Raw genomic sequence first — 23087 nt, 5'->3', positions numbered from 1 at the left:
AAATTTATAATACCACAATACTATAATATTACAATGTACGTGTGTGTAGAGTGTGTGTGCTAGCGCTTGTGTGCATATGCCTGTGTCTGTACCTTTGTGTGTCTCTCTTCTGGGTCCGCTCTTGCTTGATTATGTATGTGATATCAACAGAGAGGTATATTTTCTGGGTGATTTAAGTATTGACTGGCTTTCATCAAGCTGCCTACTCAGGAAAAAAATGTAAACTAACCAGTGCTTGCAACCTGGTTCAGGTTATCAATCAACCTACCAGAATAGTTACAAACAGCACATGAATGAAATCATGAACATGTGTTGATCATATCTTTATTAATGCTGCATAAATTTGCTTTAAAGCAGTATCCAGATCCATAGGATGTAGTGATCCCAATTAAGTTACCATATTTAGGAAAACTAAAGTTACAAAGTCTGGGCCTAATATAGTGTATAAGTGGTCAAACAATACGTTTTGTAGTGATTCGTATGTTGATGTTGTTAAGCATATTTGCTGGTCTGTGGTGCATGATGAGCAGCAACCAGACGCTGTACTTGACACATTTATGAAATTGCTTATTCCAGTTACTAATAAACATGTAACCCTTAAGAAAATGACTGTAAAAACTGTTAAATCCCCTTGGATTGATGATGGACAATTTTATGCTTGAGTGGGATGAGGCAAAAGGTATGGCAAATAAGTCTGGCAGCATAACCGATTGGCAAACGTAATGCAAATTGAGAAATCATGTGACTAAACAAAAGAAAAATACACTATACTATGAAACAAATTGATTATTTAAAGAATGATAGTAAAATGCTGTGTGTCACCTTGGTATAACGGGTCGGGAGACAGGCGCAGGAATGTGTATGTCATGCCCTGATCTTAGAGATCCTTCTTATTCTCTATGTTTGGTTAGGTCAGGTCAGGGTGTGACTCGGGTAAGGAAAGTCTATGTTTTCTATTACTTTGTTTTTGGCCGTGTGTGTGTGTGTGTGTGTGTGTGTGTGTGTGTGTGTGTGTGTGTGTGTGTGTGTGTGTGTGTGTGTGTGTGTGTTCCCAATCAGAGGCAGCTGTCTATCGTTGTCTCTGATTGGGGATCATATATAAGTTGTCTTGTTTTCTGTTTAGTGTCTGCTTTCGCTTTGGATATTTTGTGAGTGTTTAAAAAAAAATCATGAACACTTTCTATGCTGCGCTTTGGTCCACTCCTTTCAACGAGAGCCTTAACAGTGTAATAGTTTTAAAAATGTCTTTACCCAAATTACAGCGTGCCATGTACAGGCATGGGGATGAAGACCAAACAAACACGTCTACAAGACACAGGGTTGAGACCCAAACAAAAGAGCGAGGAGTACCTCGAATAAATACACAAGCACACAATGATTATCACAAGAGACGAGACCCGTAATCATCTGCGCAATACAAATGGTACGAAAGCCACAGCACAGGTACTCACACGACCAACGGACATTGGAACAATAAGTGACAGCTCAATGGTGAACCAAAGGGCACACTTAAACAATGACTAATTATTGGGAAATGGGCACCAGGTGTGCGTAATAAACAGTTCCGGAGGGATCCGTGACACCCCCCCCCCCCCACCTCCATCTCGAAGGACCATGTAAAAACTATTGGTCGCTAAATCCGGAGAAATGATGGACCATGTAAAAACTATTGGTCGCTAAATCTGGAGAAATGATGGACCATGTAAAAAAGGTTGGCTAGTATGTCATCACCCGTCTGAGCGGGCGGCTTTGAATGCCCTCTCCCACTATATACTTATAACTGATTGGTTTGGCTCTGCCCACTATAGTTCTGTCCGGTTAGAACATGATGTTGAGGCCCATACTGAACACTTGGTCACCACCACATGCACACACACGCAGACACAGCTGTTTCTATTTGAGGATGTTTATATGATTGTGGTAGTCCGAATGACTTTCAATCTAATTGTTGTGGTGATTTTCATGCACGCACAACATTCAAACATTCGTGTTATTGTCGACAATAAAAAGTACTCCGAAACATGCGTCTTCACCCTTCAGACGACGATAGCACTCTGACCTGAGTGGGCGGGTGCAGTGTCCAGATGCACATTTCCAAGTATTCTGAGCTTAGTCATGGACTAAAACGCTGGTTCAAATGAGATTCTTCATTGATCATGCTATTTATTGCAGGATGTTCGCAAAACTGGCCCATAAAGTGCGGGTACTATCAATGCACTCAACCTTTTGTCACACACAGTGGTATTAGAGTCTGTCCAGTGAACTGACCTCCTCCATCCCCTGTTGTGGCCTGTCTCTCCTGGCTGGAGCATTCCAGCTGGCCAGCTGCATTGACATAGCAGGCTAGGAGAGGGAGGGACTGGGCTACCACACCTGGGTTCAAATACTATTTTAAATCATTTTAAATACTTTATCTGTGCTTGAGGCAGCAAACTATCCTGCACTCCAGACAGGCTAGAACAAACACTCAAAGTATTGGAAAGATTGCAAATATTATTTGAAACCATGTCTGGGGTTTACCCGGCCATGGTGACTGGTAATATAGCAGACTGTGGGAGGGAGTGACTGGGAGCTACTGGTATAGTAGTTTCACCCTGAATTCCCGGGAAGCTTGTCCAGGGGTCTTAGTCATGTTTTCGATCTGATGGCATTGCAGTGAGACTCCAGCTACGAATGTGTGGGAGTGTGTGTGGGTCCCATTCAACTGCTTATAGCCAGTCAAAGAGAGTCCATACCAATGAGTTGTTACAGTGTACAACATTCCCAGACCCATTTTGTATTATATAAACATTTGGCATAGTAGGCCTACAGAGCTGCGACTGTGGTCCAATATCTAGCAGGGTTTTCCTGGTCCACAGAGTAAAGGAATGAGCCAGTTTATCTGCAGCAGGGTATGAGGATGAGACCAGTCTCTCTGCAGCAGGGTATGAGGATGAGACCAGTCTCTCTGCAGCAGGGTATGAGGATGAGGCTAGCTTCTCTACAGCAGGGTATGAGGATGAGACCAGTCTCTCTGCAGCAGGGTATGAGGATGAGGCTAGCTTCTCTACAGCAGGGTATGAGGATGAGACCAGTCTCTCTGCAGCAGGGTATGAGGATGAGACCAGTCTCTCTGCAGCAGGGTATGAGGATGAGGCTAGCTTCTCTACAGCAGGGTATGAGGATGAGACCAGTCTCTCTGCAGCAGGGTATGAGGATGAGGCTAGCTTCTCTACAGCAGGGTATGAGGATGAGACCAGTCTCTCTGCAGCAGGGTATGAGGATGAGGCTAGCTTCTCTACAGCAGAGTATGAGGATGAGACCAGCTTCTCTGCAGCAGGGTATGAGGATGAGGCCAGGTTCTCTGCAGCAGGGTATGAGGATGAGGCCTGTTTCTCTGCAGCAGGGTATGAGGATGAGGCCAGGTTCTCTGCAGCAGGGTATGATGAAGCCAGCTTCTCTGCAGCAGGGTATGAGGATGAGGCCAGCCTCTCTGCAGCAGGGTATGATGAAGCCAGCTTCTCTGCAGCAGGGTATGAGGATGAGGCCAGCCTCTCTGCAGCAGGGTATGATGAAGCCAGCTTCTCTGCAGCAGGGTATGAGGATGAGGCCAGGTTCTCTGCAGCAGGGTATGATGAAGCCAGCTTCTCTGCAGCAGGGTATGAGGATGAGGCCAGCCTCTCTGCAGCAGGGTATGATGAAGCCAGCTTCTCTGCAGCAGGGTATGAGGATGAGGCCAGGTTCTCTGCAGCAGGGTATGATGAAGCCAGCTTCTCTGCAGCAGGGTATGAGGATGAGGCCAGCCTCTCTGCAGCAGGGTATGTATGCATCCCAAATTGAACCCTATTCCTATATAGCTCCCTACTTTTGACCGGGTCCATGGGGATTTGGGGCCAGGGCCGGTCCCATTTGGGAATCAGCCTATGTGTATGAGGAAAGAGGCCTGTGTTCTATTCTAGAGGAATGTGTCTCTTTCCTGTCAATATTCCTGCAGTCCAACTCAATCTCTCTCTCTAGATCTATAAAGCAGACTGACTGCATATCTCCCTGTATCTGCTGCTGCTGCTATTAAGGGGGGTGGAAAAACCCAACACTTCACATCCGAATATAACTATATAGGTCCTCTGTGTCCAATTCCCCCATACTCACGAACACAGACCCTCACACACGTGGTTATCCGCCCCTTTGCCCCCTCTGGCCGTACACAATACCCCCTCTGTCCACAGTCAATGATCTTTTCATGCCGTCATGGAGAGAAATTCTTCGCAGAATTCCTGTCTAACGTCCAAAGTTATTTTCATCCGAACTTCAATTTGCTTTGGATGATGTTCTACTGGCAAACCCATTGTAAAATACTCAAATACAGAACCCAGAAGATTGGTCAACTGCTCAGTCAGAGTTAATGCAATAGATCATGTCTGGAGTAGTGGATATTGGTGCTTTGGCCCTAGAATGTTTATCAAGACTAAATTCATGTATAACTGGCTGTCTATTTCTATTTCTATATATATATATATATATATATATATATATATATATATATATATATATATATATATATATATATATATATATCTACCTATATCTATAGCTGCACATGTATCTGTAGTGGGGATATACTGCATATCAGTGGAGGCTGCTGATGGGAGGACGGCTCATAATAATGGCTGGAATGGAGTGAATGGAATGGCATCAAACAGATGGAAACCATGAATTTAATGTATTTGATACCATTCCACCTTTTAAAATGTTTTTTTATTTGACCTTTATTGATACAGGTTTTTTCTCATTGAGATAACATCTCTTTTCCAAGAGAGACCTGGTCCAATAGCAGCAGGGGGAACAACGTTTCAGACAAAACAACTTACATACACTAAAACAACATTGAACAAAACTATAAACACACATACAGTACAACAATTACATATTACATTAAAAACACAAACATCTTGACTAAAAACAGCTGGCCTAAAAACAATTACACTCTTCTATGATATATACATCGATCAAGTGTTTAAACTCCACCAACAAAACTAGATCATCACATTTTAAAATGTTCAGGAGATAATTCCAGGACCACGGAGCTAAGTAACTAAAACTATTTCTACCATGACCTGTTCTAATTTTTGGTACTGTTAGAAGCAAATCAGAATGGGACCAAATTGATATTTATTTACTGACCTGGCTAAAAAAGAACAGAGATAAAATGGCATTTTACCCAATATGGCCTTTTAAATCAGTGTTTTCCAGTGTTTAAGCCTACGCAAGGTCAATGACGACCAGCCAACAGAGCTGTAGACATTGATCTGATTTGTAATGAACCTGAGGGCTGCATGATACACTGAATCAAGTGCTCTCAGGGTAGTGGCTGAGGCCTGCATATATATAACATCACTAAAACCTAAAACTGACAGTAATGTACATCGTACCAGCTCCTTTCTGGCCTCGAAAAAAAAAAGTCTTATGCCGGTAATACAATCCTATTTTCAGCTTGAGCTTCCTTATCAAGTTCTCTACATGCACAGTGAAGCTCAGCTTATCATCAACCCACACACCCAAATATTTGTATACTTTAACTTGCTCTATAGTATGTCCAGCCAATGTAGCAATGACACGATTTGTAGCAATGACATGATTTGTAACATGCCTGGCATTTGAAAATACCATGCATTTTGTTTTACCCTAATTTAGAATCAGCTTTAAATCACACAGATTCTGTTGTATGATGTTAAATGCTCTTTGGGCATTTTCAAAAGCTGAAGATAAACTACTACCACTTGAATAAAGAACAGTATCATCTGCATAAAAATTAACATCCACTGTTTCAGTAAGATCCCCAATGTTGTTGATATACAAAATGAACAACAGTGGGCCCAAAATAGAACCTTGCGGAACACCTGAGCACACCTCTATGGACTCAGATTTACAACCATTCGCCATTACACATTGTGTATGATTTGATAGGTAATTTATAAACCAATCTAGAGCCTGACCAGTAATTCCAGAACATTTTAACCTTTGCACTAACACAGCATGGTCCACGGTGTCAAAAGCCTTCGACAAATCAATAAAAACGCACAATGTAACTTCTTATCAAGAGCACAGTGGATGTCATTTAAAACCTTCAATGTTGCTGAAACAGTGTTGTGGCCAGACTTAAAACCTGATTGCATTCCATCTAAGATGTTGTTTTCTTGGAAGTAGACCTTTAGCTGCCTACTAACTAAGGACTCCAGTACCTTTGACAGTACAGACAATTTTGATATGGGTCGATAGTTGTCAAGTAGCGAAGGATCTCCACCTTTCAGGAGAGGCAGTACAAAAGCAGATTTCCATAACTTGGGGATTTCCTTCCTTAGAACTCTAAACCATGAAGAAAGGCTGGCTCGGTGACACCATTTGTTTTCTTCATGTCTTCTTCATGTCTTCACTGTGTTTGGAACAGGTCCTCCTGTCCAGTCTGACCTCTTTGCTGACCCCCGAGCCTCTAGTGGCCCTTCAAAACGGCCCTCTGACCCCCCTGTGAATCTCTTGTTGTAGCCAGTGGCTCCATTCTCTCTCTGTGAAGACAATTAGCTCTCTCTCTCTCTCTGTCTCAGGGCTCAGGACACTGTTGGCACCTCATCTATTGGTAGGAGTTACAGCCGGGCAGCTGAATAGTAATAGGCTGGAGATAATCTGTCTGTCTCCTCAGGAGGACTGTGATAACTAGCAGCGTGGACTGAAGGTGCAAGGTTGTTGTGTACTGTAGATTACATGACTTGGTGGTTGTGTACTGTAGATTACATGATTTGGTGGTTCTGTACTGTAGATTGCATTTCTTGGTTGTTGTGTACTGTAGATTACAAGACTTGGTTGTTGTGTACTGTAGATTACATTACTTGGTGGTTGTGTACTGTAGATTACATGACTTGGTTGTGTACTGTAGATTACATGATTTGGTTGTTGTGTACTGTAGATTACATGACTTGGTGGTTGTGTACAGTAGCTGTATGACTTAAGGGCTATTATGCATCATAGAACCAGGCTACAGGCCTGCTAGCCGCCATGATAACCCTCTGTAAAATATAGCCATGTTGATCATATTAAGGACACAGTACCTTAACAGGAAGAAGCTTCGGCCTCCCAGGTTTCGAGGTGGGCTGAAAGCCTGTGACAGAGCCTACTTTGTGCCCTACTCAACACGACCCTGATGGTGACAGAGCCTACGTTGTGCCCTACTCAACACGACCCTGATGGTGGCAGAGCCTACGCTGTGCCCTACTCAACACGTCCCTGATGGTGACAGAGCCTACACTGTGCCCTACTCAACACGTCCCTGATGGTGGCAGAGCCTACGTTGTGCCCTACTCAACACGTCCCTGATGGTGGCAAAGCCTACGCTGTGCCCTACTCAACACGTCCCTGATGGTGGCAGAGCCTACGTTGTGCCCTACTCAACACGACCCTGATGGTGACAGAGCCTACGCTGTGCCCTACTCAACACGTCCCTGATGGTGGCAGAGCCTACGTTGTGCCCTACTCAACACGACCCTGATGGTGACAGAGCCTACGCTGTGCCCTACTCAACACGTCCCTGATGGTGGCAGAGCCTACGCTGTGCCCTACTCAACACGACCCTGATGGTGACAGAGCCTACGTTGTGCCCTACTCAACACGTCCCTGATGGTGGCAGAGCCTACGTTGTGCCCTACTCAACACGACCCTGATGGTGGCAGAGCCTACGTTGTGCCCTACTCAACACGACCCTGATGGTGACAGAGCCTACGCTGTGCCCTACTCAACACGTCCCTGATGGTGGCAGAGCCTACGTTGTGCCCTACACAACACGTCCCTGATGGTGGCAGAGCCTACGATGTGCCCTACTCAACACGTCCCTGATGGTGGCAGAGCCTACGTTGTGCCCTACTCAACACGTCCCTGATGGTGGCAGAGCCTACGTTGTGCCCTACTCAACACGTCCCTGATGGTGGCAGAGCCTACGCTGTGCCCTACTCAACACGTCCCTGATGGTGGCAGAGCCTACGTTGTGCCCTACTCAACACGTCCCTGATGGTGGCAGAGCCTACGCTGTGCCCTACTCAACACGACCCTGATGGTGACAGAGCCTACGCTGTGCCCTACTCAACACGACCCTGATGGTGACAGAGCCTACGCTGTGCCCTACTCAACACGTCCCTGATGGTGGCATAGCCTACGCTGTGCCCTACTCAACACGTCCCTGATGGTGACAGAGCCTACGCTGTGCCCTACTCAACACGACCCTGATGGTGACAGAGCCTACGCTGTGCCCTACTCAACACGTCCCTGATGGTGACAGAGCCTACGTTGTGCCCTACTCAACACGACCCTGATGGTGGCAGAGCCTACGTTGTGCCCTACTCAACACGTCCCTGATGGTGACAGAGCCTACGTTGTGCCCTACTCAACACGTCCCTGATGGTGACAGACAAGGACTTCTTATCTATTTCTCTAGGGAAAGTGATGTGTCGCACAGGCTACAGGCCAAATGACAACCCTGGTCCCAGTTAGCAGCAGACCTGCCTCTCCTATAGCCTGTGTGTCTAACCTGACAGCTGTCATGTGCAGACCAGCCCAGTCATAGAGCAGGCTAATGATTGTCTACATACCTGATATCCAGTGTAACGTTACACACAAGTCATACATTAACAGAACCAGGCTGGAAAACTCTCACTGCTCAGCTCAACTCAAAGGTCAATTACGTTCTTCCTCTTACTAGCGGAATCATTTCCCAGTTCAAAGTGGCACAAATCAAGTCAATAACTAGGTACTAACTAATTGTATCTCAGTAACAGTTACTGAAATAATACTTTATTAGGTCAGTATGTATTAACTGTGGACTGTGATTGTGTCATTTGAAAGTGAAGTCCAGGCCTCTCTTGATCTTTACATTAACCTCAGATGGAGTGTATGTGGGTGTATGTTTGTATTTGTGTGTGTGCACGTGCGTGCGTGTGTGTGTGTGTGTTGGAACATAAACAGGGTGTTTTCATGGCAATTCGAGTGGAATAAGATGTTAGAGATGAGAGGTTATTGGTTGTGCCTCCTGGTGATTCAGTAGCCTGTCGTCACTGTTCCACTCGGTTTCCTCACGTCACTGGGTTCATCCTTTCTGCTGTCCTCCTCTGGCAGTGATGTGTAACTGCACCACCACATGGAGAGTGTGTGTGTGTGTGTGTGTGTGTGATCTCCTAGCCCTGTATGTGTGATAGCTGTGGTTCTGGTCCAGAGTAAACTGGCTGTTTGTCTGTTTGTCAGTTATTCATGAGGATCTTTCTCCAGTTGTATTACACAGCTCATGGAAAACCAAATGACAGTGTTTGCTATGCAATCAAAGACAGGAGAATTACAGCATACAGGCTTACATTATGTCAGGGAAACAGCATTGCCCCCCCCCCACACACACACACACACACACACACACACACACACACACACACACACACACACACACACACACACACACACACACACACACACACACACACACACACACACACACACACTGCTTATAATAGGTGACTGATTTACAGAGGGCAGCTGTCAAAGTGGTGCACATGCATGTCCATTAGCAGGAGGACAAGGTTACTAACTACATAGAACTCAGTTGTGTTATAGACTGCACTGGGGGGGGGGTTAGAACAGAGAGTGAGAGAGAGACTGTCAGTAAGACTGTTGTGGTTGTGGCAGCAGTAGCAGGAGGACAGCCAGGCATGCAGTGGTGTGGTGTGGGGACCATCTCTCTCTCTCTCTGTCTCTCTCTCTGGCTGGAGCCTGTTTCCTCTCCCTGTATCTGGACCCAGAGACCCACCAATGCCAACCAACAGGTACCTCTCTACTCTCTCTCTACAGCCTGCCCTATACAGTACCTCTGGCCACAGGTATTAGCCCTCTCTAAAGCTCTCTGGCCTCACATGTCTGTGGATTTTTCATGCCGATGTCTAGTTTGATAACACTGCTCTATATCTCGTAGACCAAAAACAACAGAAGATAAAAGGCGTTGTTTGATGTCATCATTCTTCTGAGAAAAGAAAACTTCTGAGTTAAGTGTAATCATTTAGTAGCTACCGGTAGTTCACTATTTGGGAACTTACATCAGTCATCTGGTATGGTAGTGTTTCTATGTCCCATACTGAACTACTCAGGTTATCTCTTAACGTTAACAACTAACACTCTGGATGCATCCTGGATGGAATCATATGCCCTATATAGTGCACTTCTTTTGACCAAAGTCCTATGGGCCCTATATAGGGAATAGGGTGCCATTTGCGACTCATGGTCTGATTCCTGAACGGCGAGGAGGGCTGGTGGTGGTACACAATGTGTTGAGAGGGGGTGACAGACGTATGCCTTGTTGAAATGAAAAAGGAAATCTCCAAAAGCCAAAGATGATGTTTTTCTCTCCTCCATGAAGGGCCTCCAAGATAGCTGTCAAAACACTTTAGCATGTGTGGGAAAATGGCCCCGCTCCAGCGCCTGGAAGTGTTTATGTAGAATTTGGGGCTGAGGTGGGGGCTAAAGCTTGAGATTGATCACTGTATGTATCTCACAGAATGCATGGCTGTTTGATTTATGATCTGTTTGGAGCTGCTGGCTGAGTGGGGTAGAGGTGTGAGGGGCTGTGGAGAGTGTACGGGACGGGATCTGTCGAGGTGTTTTCTCAGCCCTGCCTTCGGGTCGTGAGGTTTCCTGGTACAGGCCTCTCTTCCAGGGTTTCTCTTCCAGGACTTGTTAAAAGGATTCATGTGGGTCAGGGTGAGGTTTAGATCTGGGAAGTACTATGGTCAAGAGTAGTGGGGAGACGGGAACACCACTACTCTATGAGACCAGACCCGACCACTACCCTATCCTTCCCTCAGCCAGGAACAGGTCTGTAAATCACAGTGATGCTTGAAGAAATGTAAAGCTCGGGTGTATCTCTGAGATCATGACCGGTCTTCACCATGTAGAAGCTCTGCTTTAGAACATATGTGATGTCTGCTTTTTTAAAACAACTTGAGGATGCATCATTGTAAAAGGTTCACTGTGTTTAAACTAAAGGGGCAGCAGCCATGTAACACATTCAGAGTCAGAAGGGTTTTTTACATCCCTGTGGACGTTGGATGTTTTGGGGCTGTTGTCAAAGTAGACATTGTAGACAGTGGTGGGTGTGAGAGTGACTGTCAAGGTATGTTGTTGTAAGTATGTCTTTGTGTCTTGTGTAGTTGAGACATGGTATGTGTCACTGTGTTGTCTAAGGTATCTATTGTTCTAATAGCATTCGAAGTCTGCTCTGTGCTGGGTGAAAGGATTGGTGACTTATGTTGGAAGAGAGAATCGGAGAGTCAGTTTAAGAGCTGTTTTTCTGCCAGATGAAAGGCTGGTCTTTCTGGGTGATCTTCTGAGCTGTTCCACGGGGTACATGCAGTGTTGCTACAGCTGTGCTGTTCTTGTTTCAACTCCATACCAGAGTATGCAAGCGGAGCTGAGCTGGAGCGGAAATTTTACTGGAGCGCAAGAGCGAGATTCCCAAAGGCTGGAGCGTCGGCCTTCTCGCCGGCTCCAAATTCACGGCAGTAGCTCTCCAGTAGCGCTCCCTTCACGAATTCAGGACATGTCCGGCCCACCATGTATTTGTAGTCTACTTGTGTGCTGCAAAAGCCCCTTGCTTTAGCTACTGTTAAAACAAATTAAATTGTATTTGTCACATGTGCCGAATATAACAAGTGTAGACCTTACCGTGGAACGCTTACTTACAAGCCCTTATCCAACAATGCAGTTTAAGAAATAGAGTGAAGAAAATATATGCTAAATAAACTAAAGTAAAAAATGAAACACAATAGGGTTACATAATAATAACGAGGATATATACAGGGGCTACCGGCACCAAGTTCATGTGCGGAGGTGCAGGTAAGTCAAGGTAATTTTGGTGCCTTCCTCTGACACCGCCTAGTATACAGGTCCTGGATGGCAGGAAGCTTGGCTCCACTGATATATTGGGCCATACACACTACCCTCTGTAGCTCCTTACGGTCGGATGCCGAGCAGTTGCCATATCAGGCGGCGATGCAACCAGTCAGGATGCTCTCAATGGTGCAGCTGTAGAACCTTTTGAGGATCTGGGGAGCCATGACAAATCTTTTCAGTCTCCTTGGTGTGTTTGAACCATGATAGTTTGTTGGTGATGTGGACACCAAGGAACTTGAAACTCTTGACCTGCTCCACTACAGCCCTGTCTATATTAATGGGGGCCTGTTTGGCACTCAGTTTCCTGTAGTCCACGAGCATCTCCTTGCTACATTGAGGGAGAGGTTGTTGTCCTGGCACCACACGGCCAGATCTCTGACCTTCTTCCTGTAGGCTGTCTCATCGTCGTCGGTGATCAGGCCTACCACTGTTGTGTCGTCAGCAAACTTAATGATGGTGTTGGAGTCGTGCTTGTCCATGCTCTAGGGCAACGTTGTGCTCTAGGGTAACGTTGTGCTCTAGGGTAACGTTGTGCTCTAGGTTAACGTTGTGCTCTAGGATAATGTTGTGCTGTAGGGTAACGTTGTGCTCTAGGGTAACGTTGTGCTCTAGGGTAACGTTGTGCTGTAGGGTAACGTTGTGCTGTAGGGTAACGTTGTGCTCTAGGGTAACGTTGTGCTCTAGGGCAACGTTGTGATCTAGGGTAACGTTGTGCTCTAGGGTAACGTTGTGCTCTAGGGTAACGTTGTGATCTAGGGTAACGTTGTGCTCTAGGGTAACGTTGTGCTCTAGGGTAACGGTGTGCTCTAGGGTAACGTTGTGCTCTAGGGTAACGTTGTGCTCTAGGGTAACGTTGTGCTCTAGGGTAACGTTGTCCTCTAGGGTAACGTTGTGCTCTAGGGTAATGTTGTCCTCTAGGGTAACGTTGTGCTCTAGGGTAACGTTGTGCTGTAGGGTAACGTTGTGCTCTAGGGTAACGTTGTCCTCTAGGGTAACGTTGTCTAGATGGAATTTGTATTGATGGTCCTGGCTACTGGACCTTTTTTGGAACATCATTATTTGTGTCTTACTGAGATTTACTGTCAGGGCCCAGGTCTAACAGAATCTGTGCAGAAGATCTAGCTGCTGCTGTAGGCCCTCCTTGGTTGGGGACAGAAGCACCAGATCATCAGTAAACAGTAGACAATTGACTTCAGATTGTAGTAGGGTGAGGCCAGGTGCTACAGACTGTTCTAGTGCCCTCGCCAATTCGTTGATATATATGTTTAAGAGGGTGGGGCTTAGGCTGCATCCCTGTTTCACCCCCTGGCACTGTGGAAATAAATGTGTGTTTTTTGCCAATTTTATCTGCACATTTGTTGTTTGTTTATATATAATATATATATATATATTATATTATTATATAATATTATATATATATAATATTGTATGTTTTTCCCCAACACCACTTTCAAACAATTTGTTTAGCAGGCCCTCTGGCCATTTGGTAAAAAGCCAATTTCACATTTGCTCTGTACATTGTTTTCGCTGAGGAAATGTACAAGTCTGCTGGTAATGATAATGCAGATGATTTTCCCACGGTTGCTGTTGACGCATATCCCAAGGTAGTTATTGGGGTCAAATTTGTCTCCACTTTTGTGGATTGGGGTGACCAGTCCTTGGTTCCAAATATTGGGGAATATGCCAGAGCTGAGAATGATGTTAAAGAGTTTAAGTATAGCTAGTTGGAATTCGTAGTCTGTATATTTTATAATTTAGGATACCATCAACCCCACAGGCCTTTTTGGGTTGGAAGGTTTATATTTTGTCCAGTAGTATTCAACGTAATTGGAGAATCTAGTGGGTTCTGGTTTGTCTTTAATATTTCATTCTAAGATTTGTATTTGATAATGTATTTGTTTTTGCTGTTTGTTCTTTGTTATTGAGCCCAAACAATTGGAGAAGCGGTTTATCCATACATCTCCATTTTGGATAGATAACTCTTTGTGTTGTTGTTTGTTTAGAGTTTTCCAGAAGTGGTTAGATTCTATGGATTCTTCAATTACATTGAGCTGATTTCTGACGTGCTGTTCCTTCTTTTTCCGTAGTGTGTTTCCGTATTGTTTTAGTGATTCACCATTGTGAAGGTATTCTCTCTCTCATACTCCCACTCCCACTCTCTCTCTCTCTCTCTCTCTCTCTCTCTCTCTCTCTCTCTCTCTCTCTCTCTCTCTCTCTCTCTCTCTCTCTCTCTCTCTCTCTCTCTCTCTCTCTCTCTCTCTCTCTCTCTCTCTCTCTCTCTCTCTCTCTCTCTCTCTCTCTCTCTCTCTCTCTCTCTCTCTCTCTCTCTCTCTCCCTCTCTCTCTCTCTCTCTCTCTCACACTCCCTCTCTCTCTCTCTCTCTCTCTCTCTCTCTCTCTCTCTCTCTCTCTCTCTCTCTCTCTCTCTCTCTCTCTCTCTCTCTCTCTCTCTCTCTCTCTCTTTCTCTCTCATACACTCCCACTCTCTCTCTCTCTCTCTCTCTCTCTCTCTCTCTCTCTCTCTCTCTCTCTCTCTCTCTCTCTCTCTCTCTCTCTCTCTCTCTCTCTCTCACTCCCACTCTATCTCACTTGCCTCACATGGTGTTGGGTAGATTAGGGAGTGAGTGGGAAAGAAAGGAAAGGGGGTACCTAGTCAGTTGTACAACTGAATGCCTTCAACTGAAATGTTTCTTCTGCATTTAACCCAACCCTTCTGAATATGAGTATGGGCTGTGGTATGGGGGAATGAGGGCTGTGGTATGGGGGAATGAGGGGGTATTGTATGGGCTGTGGTACAGGGGCTTGAGGGGGTATTGTGTGGGCTGTGGTACGGGGGAATGAGTGGGTATTGTGTGGGCTGTGGTATGGGGGCATGAGGGGGTATTGTATGGGCTGTGGTATGGGGGCATGAGGGGGTATTGTATGGGCTGTGGTATGGGGGCATGAGGGGGTATTGTATGGGCTGTGGTACGGGGGCACGAGGGGGTATTGTATTGAAGTATGGGCTGTGGTATGGGGGCATAGACTACTATTTATAGACAACTACTTAAGCCTCAATTAGCTCTTCCTGTTGTCCATGCACAATTGAACTCTGTTAGACAAGGAAATGTTAGACAGAGACAGGAGGAAATGTAGGCTTGTTTCAGACATGAGACATCTGTGGTGGTGGTTGTGGTTGACTAGAAGGGGCATATTGTTTCCTCCTGCCTGTCTGTCTGCCTCAGGCTGTTAATGTAAGGTAGTGTGATCATAATTGTGTGCAGCAGTAGTCTGTTTGTGACCAGGGGAGTATTGCCTTAAACTCTTGTTTTCACAGCCACAGCTCTCGCGCTTTCTTTCTATCCTTTCTTTCTTTCTTTCTTTCTTTCTTTCTTTCTTTCTTTCTTTCTTTCTTTCTTTCTTTCTTTCTTTCTTTCTTTCTTTCTTTCTTTCTTTCTTTCTTTCTTTCTTTCTTTCTTTACTCTCTCTCATGCACTAAATAGTAAATAGGGAGTAGGGTACCATTTGGGATGCTTTCTGAGGATCTAAGTAAGATTCATGGCTGCTGATTGTTGACGGTTTATGTCATGGTTTTATGTCATGCTTTGGTTTTCCCCACTTTAGCTGCCCACGGTTTTCCATTCCGTCGATTTGCTGGAAAAACATCTGGATCAAGAAACTCCCCCTCCACCCCGTCCTCCCTCTCCCTCCCCTTCCCGCCTCCTCCCTTACTCCCCCTCTAAATCGAACAATGTCCAGCTCTCTGACTGTGTGACAGGGAGGAGGTGGTAGAGGGCTAAGATCTGGGATGAGTAAAGGATTCTCAAGCAACGTAGTGATGAGGTTTCATTGGGATTACGTCTTTGGAGAGAAAAGTCCCACATTGCACACATGCATTGGTACGCACAGCTCCTGTTGCTTGGCTCCTGGCATGATGTTCTCTGCCAAAAATGTGCTGAGAGAGATGTAGTGGGCAGAGCTGGGTTCGAGGGTACCGGGGGGTAGGGTAGGGATAGAGGAGGGGTAGGGGAGGGTTAGAGGAGGGATAGAGTAGGGATAGAGTTTGGGTAGAGGTCAGATGGGGGAGGGATAGAGGAGGGATAGAGGAGGGGAGTGGTAGAGGAGGGGAGGGTAGAGGAGGGATAGAGGAGGGGGAGGGAAGAGGAGGGTAGAGGAGGGGTAGGGGAGGGAAGTGGAGGGTAGAGGAGGGAAGAGGACGGGGGTAGGGAGGGGTAGAGGAGGGTAGAGGTAGAAGAGGGGAGGGTAGAGGAGGGGTAGGGGAGGGTAGAGGAGGGATAGAGGATGAGTGGGTTAGGGGAGGGAAGAGGAGGGGTAGGGGAGGGGTAGAGGAGGGAAGAGGAGGGGGTATAGGAGAGGTAGAGGTAGAGGAGAGATAGAGGGGGGTAGAGGAGGGGAGGATAGAGGGGCTCCTCTACCCTCTCCGATAGAGGAGGGGAGGGGTAGAGGAGGGTAGAGGTAGAGGAGGGGTAGGGGAGGGGTAATGGAGGGTAGAAGAGGGATAGAGATGGGGTAGAGGAGTAGAGGAGGGGATGGAGGAGGGGTAGAGGAGTAGAGGAGGGATGGAGGAGGGGTAGAGGAGGGATAGAGGGTACAAGGAGGAGAGAAGAGTGGGGAACAGCAGAAAGGGGTGGAGCTGGAGAGAGATCAGAGGGTGGCCACATGGCGGTTTGAGGGTAGATGGAAAGAGAGGGAGAGAGAGAGAAGGAGAAAAGGAGAGGGGATTGAGAAACAGGGATGTTTGGATGTGAAAGGGATTCGTAGAGATCAGTATCGCTCAGCATCGCTCAGCAGCAGGTCGTGGTGCTAGGAAGCTGGAATCTAACCTTACTTACTGCTGTGTGGGAAGAGGATAACTAATACATTTGTAGAACCACATCATTACTGTATGATGAGGATAACCAGTGAGTAAACCACCATCTGTTTCTTACAGTCTGGTCATTACATAGTTGAGAATATTTGGGATTATCTATTATTTTCTGTTTTCTATTATCGGACTAATACAAGGAGCATTTGTCTCTCAAGAGTTACTCTTATTTCTTTAGAATGTAGACAAGTCCAGTGTAGTGATTGTATTATTTTTTTACAAGAGCATGTTTCGTTAAATCATGTTGTATAGGTGTTGATCTACAGTTAACAGTATAACCAGTTAGCTTTGTTAACCACTTGTATCATTCCAGACTCTCATGCATCTCTGTCATGTTGTTGGCAGCCAACCAGGCAGTCAGGATTAGGGTAATGATTAGGGCTTGTATTAGCAGGGTCAGCTCAACCCTCCACCAGCCACTCTCCATGTCTGCATCCCTATGAATCCTGGTCAAATGTAGTGCACTATATTATTAGGGAATAGGGTGCCATTTGGGACACTGCCAGGGAATGTTCCTATAAAGGGAATCTTGTTGTGCAAGAAGAGGAAGGAGCATCCCCTGTAGGGATAGGTTGGTCGGCCACACACCTTGGTAACACACCTACTTCTGGTGACCTGCCAGACCTTTGTCCCTCCACCGTGCTGGGTTTCATGTCATTTTGGCAATGCAACATTACACTGCACACAGTAACATGATTACACTGTACACAGTAACATGATTACACTGTACACAGTAATATGATTACACTGCACACAGTAACATGATTACACTGCACACAGTAACATGATTACACTGCACACAGTAACATGATTACACTGCACACAGTAACATGATTACACTGTACACAGTAACATGATTACACTGTACACAGTAACATGATAACACTGTACACAGTAACATGATTACACTGTACACAGTAATATGATTACACTGTACACAGTAACATGATTACACTGTACACAGTAACATGATAACACTGTACACAGTGTTACAGCCATGGTTGTGTAGTAACAGGCAGTTCTTGTCCTGGCTCGCTGCCAGACCTGGGGTACGTCCCAAATGGCACTCTATTTCCTATATAGTACACTACTTTTGATGGTCCCTGGTCAAAATTAGTGGACTTACAGGCAATACGGTGCTATTTGGGATGCAGTCCAGCCGTTTCTCCATGGAGGAAAGGAAAAGGGACTTTGGAACGTCAGTTGGATCCGAATGTCTCGAGATTGTGGAATTCCCAGATCGTATTCCCTGTTCTGTTCCCAACAGTCCCACCTCCAGCCGTGGGACAAAGAATGGAGCTGGAGGCACTCTCACCATGTGGTTTAGTAGAACAATAGGGCTCAACTGTACTCAGTACAATATACAACTGGCAGGACAGGCTAGTCGGAAGAGAGAGAAAGACCTGAACTCACAGAAAGTCTTAGTTATTTGACTTCTGTGACCTCTGATGCTGCTATCTTAAGACCAGTGACAGTGACTGGAGGTTTTCCTTTTCTATCATGTGTCCTTACAGCACTGCACTCAAAGAATGGTACGTAGATAGAGTTGAGCACGCTGATCCTTTGTTCCACTAAGAACTGTCTAGTTGGCCAGCTTAGTGTCAGTTATCTTTGCTGCTGGGAGATTTCTCATGTTGACTCAACCTGTGATGTGATCCTGTTATGGAGGTCATTGGAGTGATTAGTGATCTGACGTGAATGTAGAAGTAAACAAGGACGTTGTCATCCAGGGACCATCTCTCTGCATTTCAAATGGTACCCTAAACCCTTTATAGTGCACTACTTTTGACCAGATCCATATGGGCTCATAGAGCTCTGCTCAAAAGTCTTACACTATTTTTTTTTTATTTAATCTTTACTTAACTAGGTAGGTTAGTTGAGAACAAGTTCTCATTTACAATTGCGACCTGGCCAAGATAAAGCAAAGCAGTTTGACACATACAACAACACAGAGTTACATGTGGAAAAAAAAAACATACAGTCAATAATACAGTAGAAAAATAAGTCTATATATGATGTGAACAAATGAGGTGAGATACGGGAGGTAAAGGCAAAAAAGGCCATGGTGGCAAAGTAAATACAATATAGCAAGTAAAACACTGGAATGGTAGATTTGCAGTGGAAGAATGTGCAAAGTAGAAATATAAATAATGGGGTGCAAAGGAGCAAAATAAATAAATAAATACAGTAGGGGAAGTGGTAGTTCTTTGGGCTAAACTATAGATGGGCTATGTACAGGTGCAGTAATCTGTGAGCTGCTCTGACAGCTGGTGCTTAAAGCTAGTGAGGGAGATATGTATTTCCAGTTTCAGAGATTTTTGTAGTTCGTTCCAGTCATTGGCAGCAGAGAACTGGATGGAGAGGCGGCAAAAGGAAGAATTGGTTTTGGGGGTGACCAGAGAGATATACCTGCTGGAGCGCGTGCTACAGGTGGGTGCTGCTATGGTGACCAGCGAGCTGAGATAAGGGGGAACTTTACCTACCAGGGTCTTGTAGATGACCTGGAGCCAGTGGGTTTGGCGACAAGTATGAAGCGAGGGCCAGCCAACGAGAGCGTACAAGTCACAGTGGTAGGTAGTATATAGGGCTTTGGTGACAAAACGGATGGCAATGTGATAGACTGCATCCAATTTATTAGGTAGGGTATTGGAGGGTATTTTGTAAATTTTTAGGGTATTTTGTAAATAACATTGCCGAAGTCGAGGATCGGTAGGATGGTCAGTTTTACAAGGGTATGTTTGGCAGCATGAGTGAAGGATCGGTTGAAGAGCATACATTTAGTTTTTCTTGTATTTAAGAGCAATTGGAGGCCACGGAAGGAGAGTTATAATGGCATTGAAGCTCGTCTGGAGGGTTGTTAATAACACAGTGTTCAAAGAAGGGCCAGAAGTATACAGAATGGTGTCGTCTGCGTAGAGGTGGATCAGAGACACACAAGCAGCAAGAGCGACATCATTGATGTATACAGAGAAGAGAGTCGGCCCAAGAATTGAACCCTGTGGCAACCCCATAGAGACTGCCAGAGGTCCGGACAACAGGCCCTCCGATTTGACACACTGAACTCTATCAGAGAAGTAGTTGGTGAACCAGGCGAGGCAATCATTTAAGAAACCAAGGCTATCAAGTCTGCCGATGAGGATGTGGTGATTGACAGAGTCGAAAGCCTTGGCCAGGTCGATGAATACGGCTGCACAGTATTGTCTCTTATCGATGGCGGTTAAGATATCGTTTAGGACCTTGAGCGTGGCTGAGGTGCACCCATGACCAGCTCTGAAACCAGATTGCATAGCGGAGAAGGTGCGGTGGGATTCGAAATGGTCGGTAATCTGTTTGTTGACTTGGCTTTCAAAGACCTTAGAAAGGCAGGGTAGGATAGATATAGGTCTGTAGCATTTTGGGTCAAGAGTGTCCCCCACTTTGAAGAGGGGGATGACCGCAGCTGCTTTCCAATCTTTGGGAATCTCAGATGACACGAAAGAGAGGTTGAACAGGCTATTAATAGGGGTGGATGGCAACAATTTTGGCAGATAATTTTTGAAAGAAAGGGTCCAGATTGTCTAGCCTGGCTGATTTGTAGGGGTCCAGGTTTTGCAGCTCTTTCAGAACATCAGCTGACTGGATTTGGGAGAAGGAGAAATGGTGAAGGCTTGGGCGAGTTGCTGTGGGGCGTACAGTGCTGTTGACCGGGGTAGAGGTAGCCAGGTGGAAAGCATGGCGAGCTGTAGAAAAATGCTTATTGAAATTCTCAATTATAGTTGATTTATCGGTGGTGACAGAGTTTCCTATCCTCAGTGCAGTGGGCAGCTGGAAGGAGGTGTTTTTATTCTCCATGTCCCAGAACATTTTTGAGTCTGTGTTGCATAAGCAGATTTCTGCCTGAAAAAGCTAGCCTTGGCTATTATAACTGCCTGTGTATATTGGTTTTTAACTTCCCTGAAAAGTTGCATATCACAGGGGCTGTTCGATGCTAATGCAGAACGCCATAGGCTGTTCTTGTGTTGGTTAAGGGCAGTCAGGTCTGGAGAGAACCAAGGGCTATATCTGCTCCTGGTTCTAAATTTCTTGAATGGGGCATGCTTATTTAAGATGGTGAGGAAGGCGTTTAAAAAAAGAAACAGGCATCCTCTACTGACAGGATGAGGTCAATATTCTTTCAGGATACCTGGGCCAGGTCGATTAGAAAGGCCTGTTCGCTGAAGTGTTTTAGGGAGCGTTTGACAGTGATGAGTGGAGGTCACTTGACCGCTGACCCATTACGGATGCAGGCAATGAGGCAGTGATCGCTGAGATCTTGGTTGAAAACAGCAGAGGTGTATTTAGAGGGCAAGTTGGTTAGGATGATATCTATGAGGGTGCCCATGTGGGGTGTTACCTGGTATGTTCATTGATAATTTGTGTGAGATTGAGGGCATCAAGCTTAGATTGCAGGATGGCAGGGAATAGGGTGACATTTGGTACACACACTCTCCCTCTGGGAACTGTTAATATTTATTCAGTTGGTGGTCTGACCTGTCGGTCTGTGGACCAAAGTCACTAGTCATTGACATGTAGACACAGCGCTGTAATAACACAGGTTAGTCACAACGCAGGTGAGTCACAAAGCAAATGGTCTCTGTGTTTGAGAGAGGAGTGGGGTATAGTATAGCCACAGAGCGGGGGTTGGAGAAAGGTGTGTTACAGACAGGACAGATTAAGTTTCAGTGGAAGGTTATCTCTGTCATAGACAGTTCTGTATGGAGACCCAGGTGGGATGAACTGTGATAATGAACTAGTGCGTCACAGAGCGTCAGACACAGACAGGCGCGGGAACAGACATACCACCCTGCATCCCACTGCAGGCTTGCTTCTGATGCTAAGCAGGGTTGGTCCTGGTCAGGCCCCGGATGGGAGACCAGATGCTGCTGGAAGTGGTGTTGGAGGGCCAGTAGGAGGCACCTTTTCCTCTGGTCTAAAAACATTTAAATATCCCAATACCCCATGGCAGTGATTGGGGACATTGTCCTGTGTAGGGTTCTGTCTTTTGGATGGGACGTTAAACAGGTGCCCTGACTCTCTGTGGTCACTAAAGATCACATGGCACTTGGGACCCTGGTGTCCTGGCTAAATTCCCAATCTGGTCTTCATACTGTTCCATCATGGCCACCTAATCATCCCCAGTTTACAATTGCCTGATTTATCCCCCCCTCTCCCCTGTAACTATTCCCCGGGTTGTTGTTGTAAATGAGAACATGTACTCAGTGGAGTGGTCCTCTGTCCTCTTTATCTACACCAGACGTATTGTATAGGTGACTGTCGATGGATATGGGCTGAGGGATGTTCCCATTGTGTTGATCAAGAATGATATTAATAACACTAGCTGTGATCTAGTCAGTCTACACACCAACGTACCTGGAGTATACTGCTTCACTGCACAAGACTATTGTAGCAGCTTCACTGTGGAGTTGGGATCATATTGGAATAGGAGGACAGGTTCTACAACATATAACATCTGGACTGTCTATGTCTGTAGTGCCAGGCTCGGGTAGTTGACAATATTTTTGTTCATAGTACATGGAAAATAAAGGGAAAGTGTTTTTAATTTTACTAGATCATCTTCTAGTAACCTATTGATTTTGTAGTGAGAGTGGTGTTTTGGCTGGGGAGTGAGAGGAGTGAGAGGGGTCTGGTGTGTAAGTTGAGGAGTGAGACTGAGAGAGAAGTGACAGGAGTAAGTGAGAGTGAGAGAGGAGGGAGAGGGGTCTGTTCTGTTAGTTAGACGAGAGAGGTCTGTCTGCTTCCTTTCATGTGGGTCAGGAGCTCGGAACCAGAGAGGGGATGTCACCCCTCAGGTGTCAGCATGGTCAGGTCATGATCCCACCACAGGGGTCACTGCTTGGGGTCACCTGTAGGGGACAGGGTTAGGGTTAGGACAGGACATCTGCTCAGTCAGGAGGCTGCGTGGACACTTACATTCAGGTTGTGTTGCAGCCCCAGTCCCTTTGATTATAGTGCTGACCACCATATACACTACATGATCAAAAGTATGTGGACAACTGCTCGTTGAACATCTCATTCAAAATCATGGGCATTAATATGGATTTGCTCCCCCCTTTGCTGCTATAACAGCCTCCACTCTTTTGGGAAGGCTTTCCACTAGATGTTGGAACATTGTTGCAGGGACTTTCTTCCAATTCAGCCACATTAGTGCATAAGTGAGGTTGGGCACTGATGTTGGGCGATTAGGCCTGGCTCGCAGTCGGCGTTCCAATTATTTCCAAACATGTTTGATGGAGTCTGTG

General features: G+C 45.7%; 1 protein-coding gene across 5 annotated transcripts in view; it reads left to right on the top strand.

Annotated features, from left to right (window-relative positions):
* LOC124005020 (stAR-related lipid transfer protein 13-like) overlaps positions 1-23087 on the top strand; it is a 129258-nt gene that overhangs the window by 72858 nt on the left and 33313 nt on the right. Inside the window, exon 1 of one of the 5 annotated variants that reach the window (XM_046313859.1) lies at positions 9677-9827. The exons of 3 other annotated variants lie outside the window; for them this stretch is intronic. Coding sequence is in view for 1 of the 2 variants with exons in the window: in XM_046313858.1 (XP_046169814.1) it covers positions 16831-16846 (16 nt within the window). In the remaining variant the exon portion in view is untranslated. Of the gene's footprint in view, positions 1-9676; positions 9828-16675; positions 16847-23087 lie in introns of those variants that run through there. One more of the 5 variants, XM_046313858.1, reaches the window with a different exon arrangement.

The sequence above is a fragment of the Oncorhynchus gorbuscha genome, linkage group LG19 (assembly GCF_021184085.1).
Source record: "Oncorhynchus gorbuscha isolate QuinsamMale2020 ecotype Even-year linkage group LG19, OgorEven_v1.0, whole genome shotgun sequence".
NCBI lineage: Eukaryota > Metazoa > Chordata > Actinopteri > Salmoniformes > Salmonidae > Oncorhynchus > Oncorhynchus gorbuscha.
Note: the sequence above shows the minus strand (reverse complement) of the source record. Positions and strands in the feature narration are given on the sequence as shown.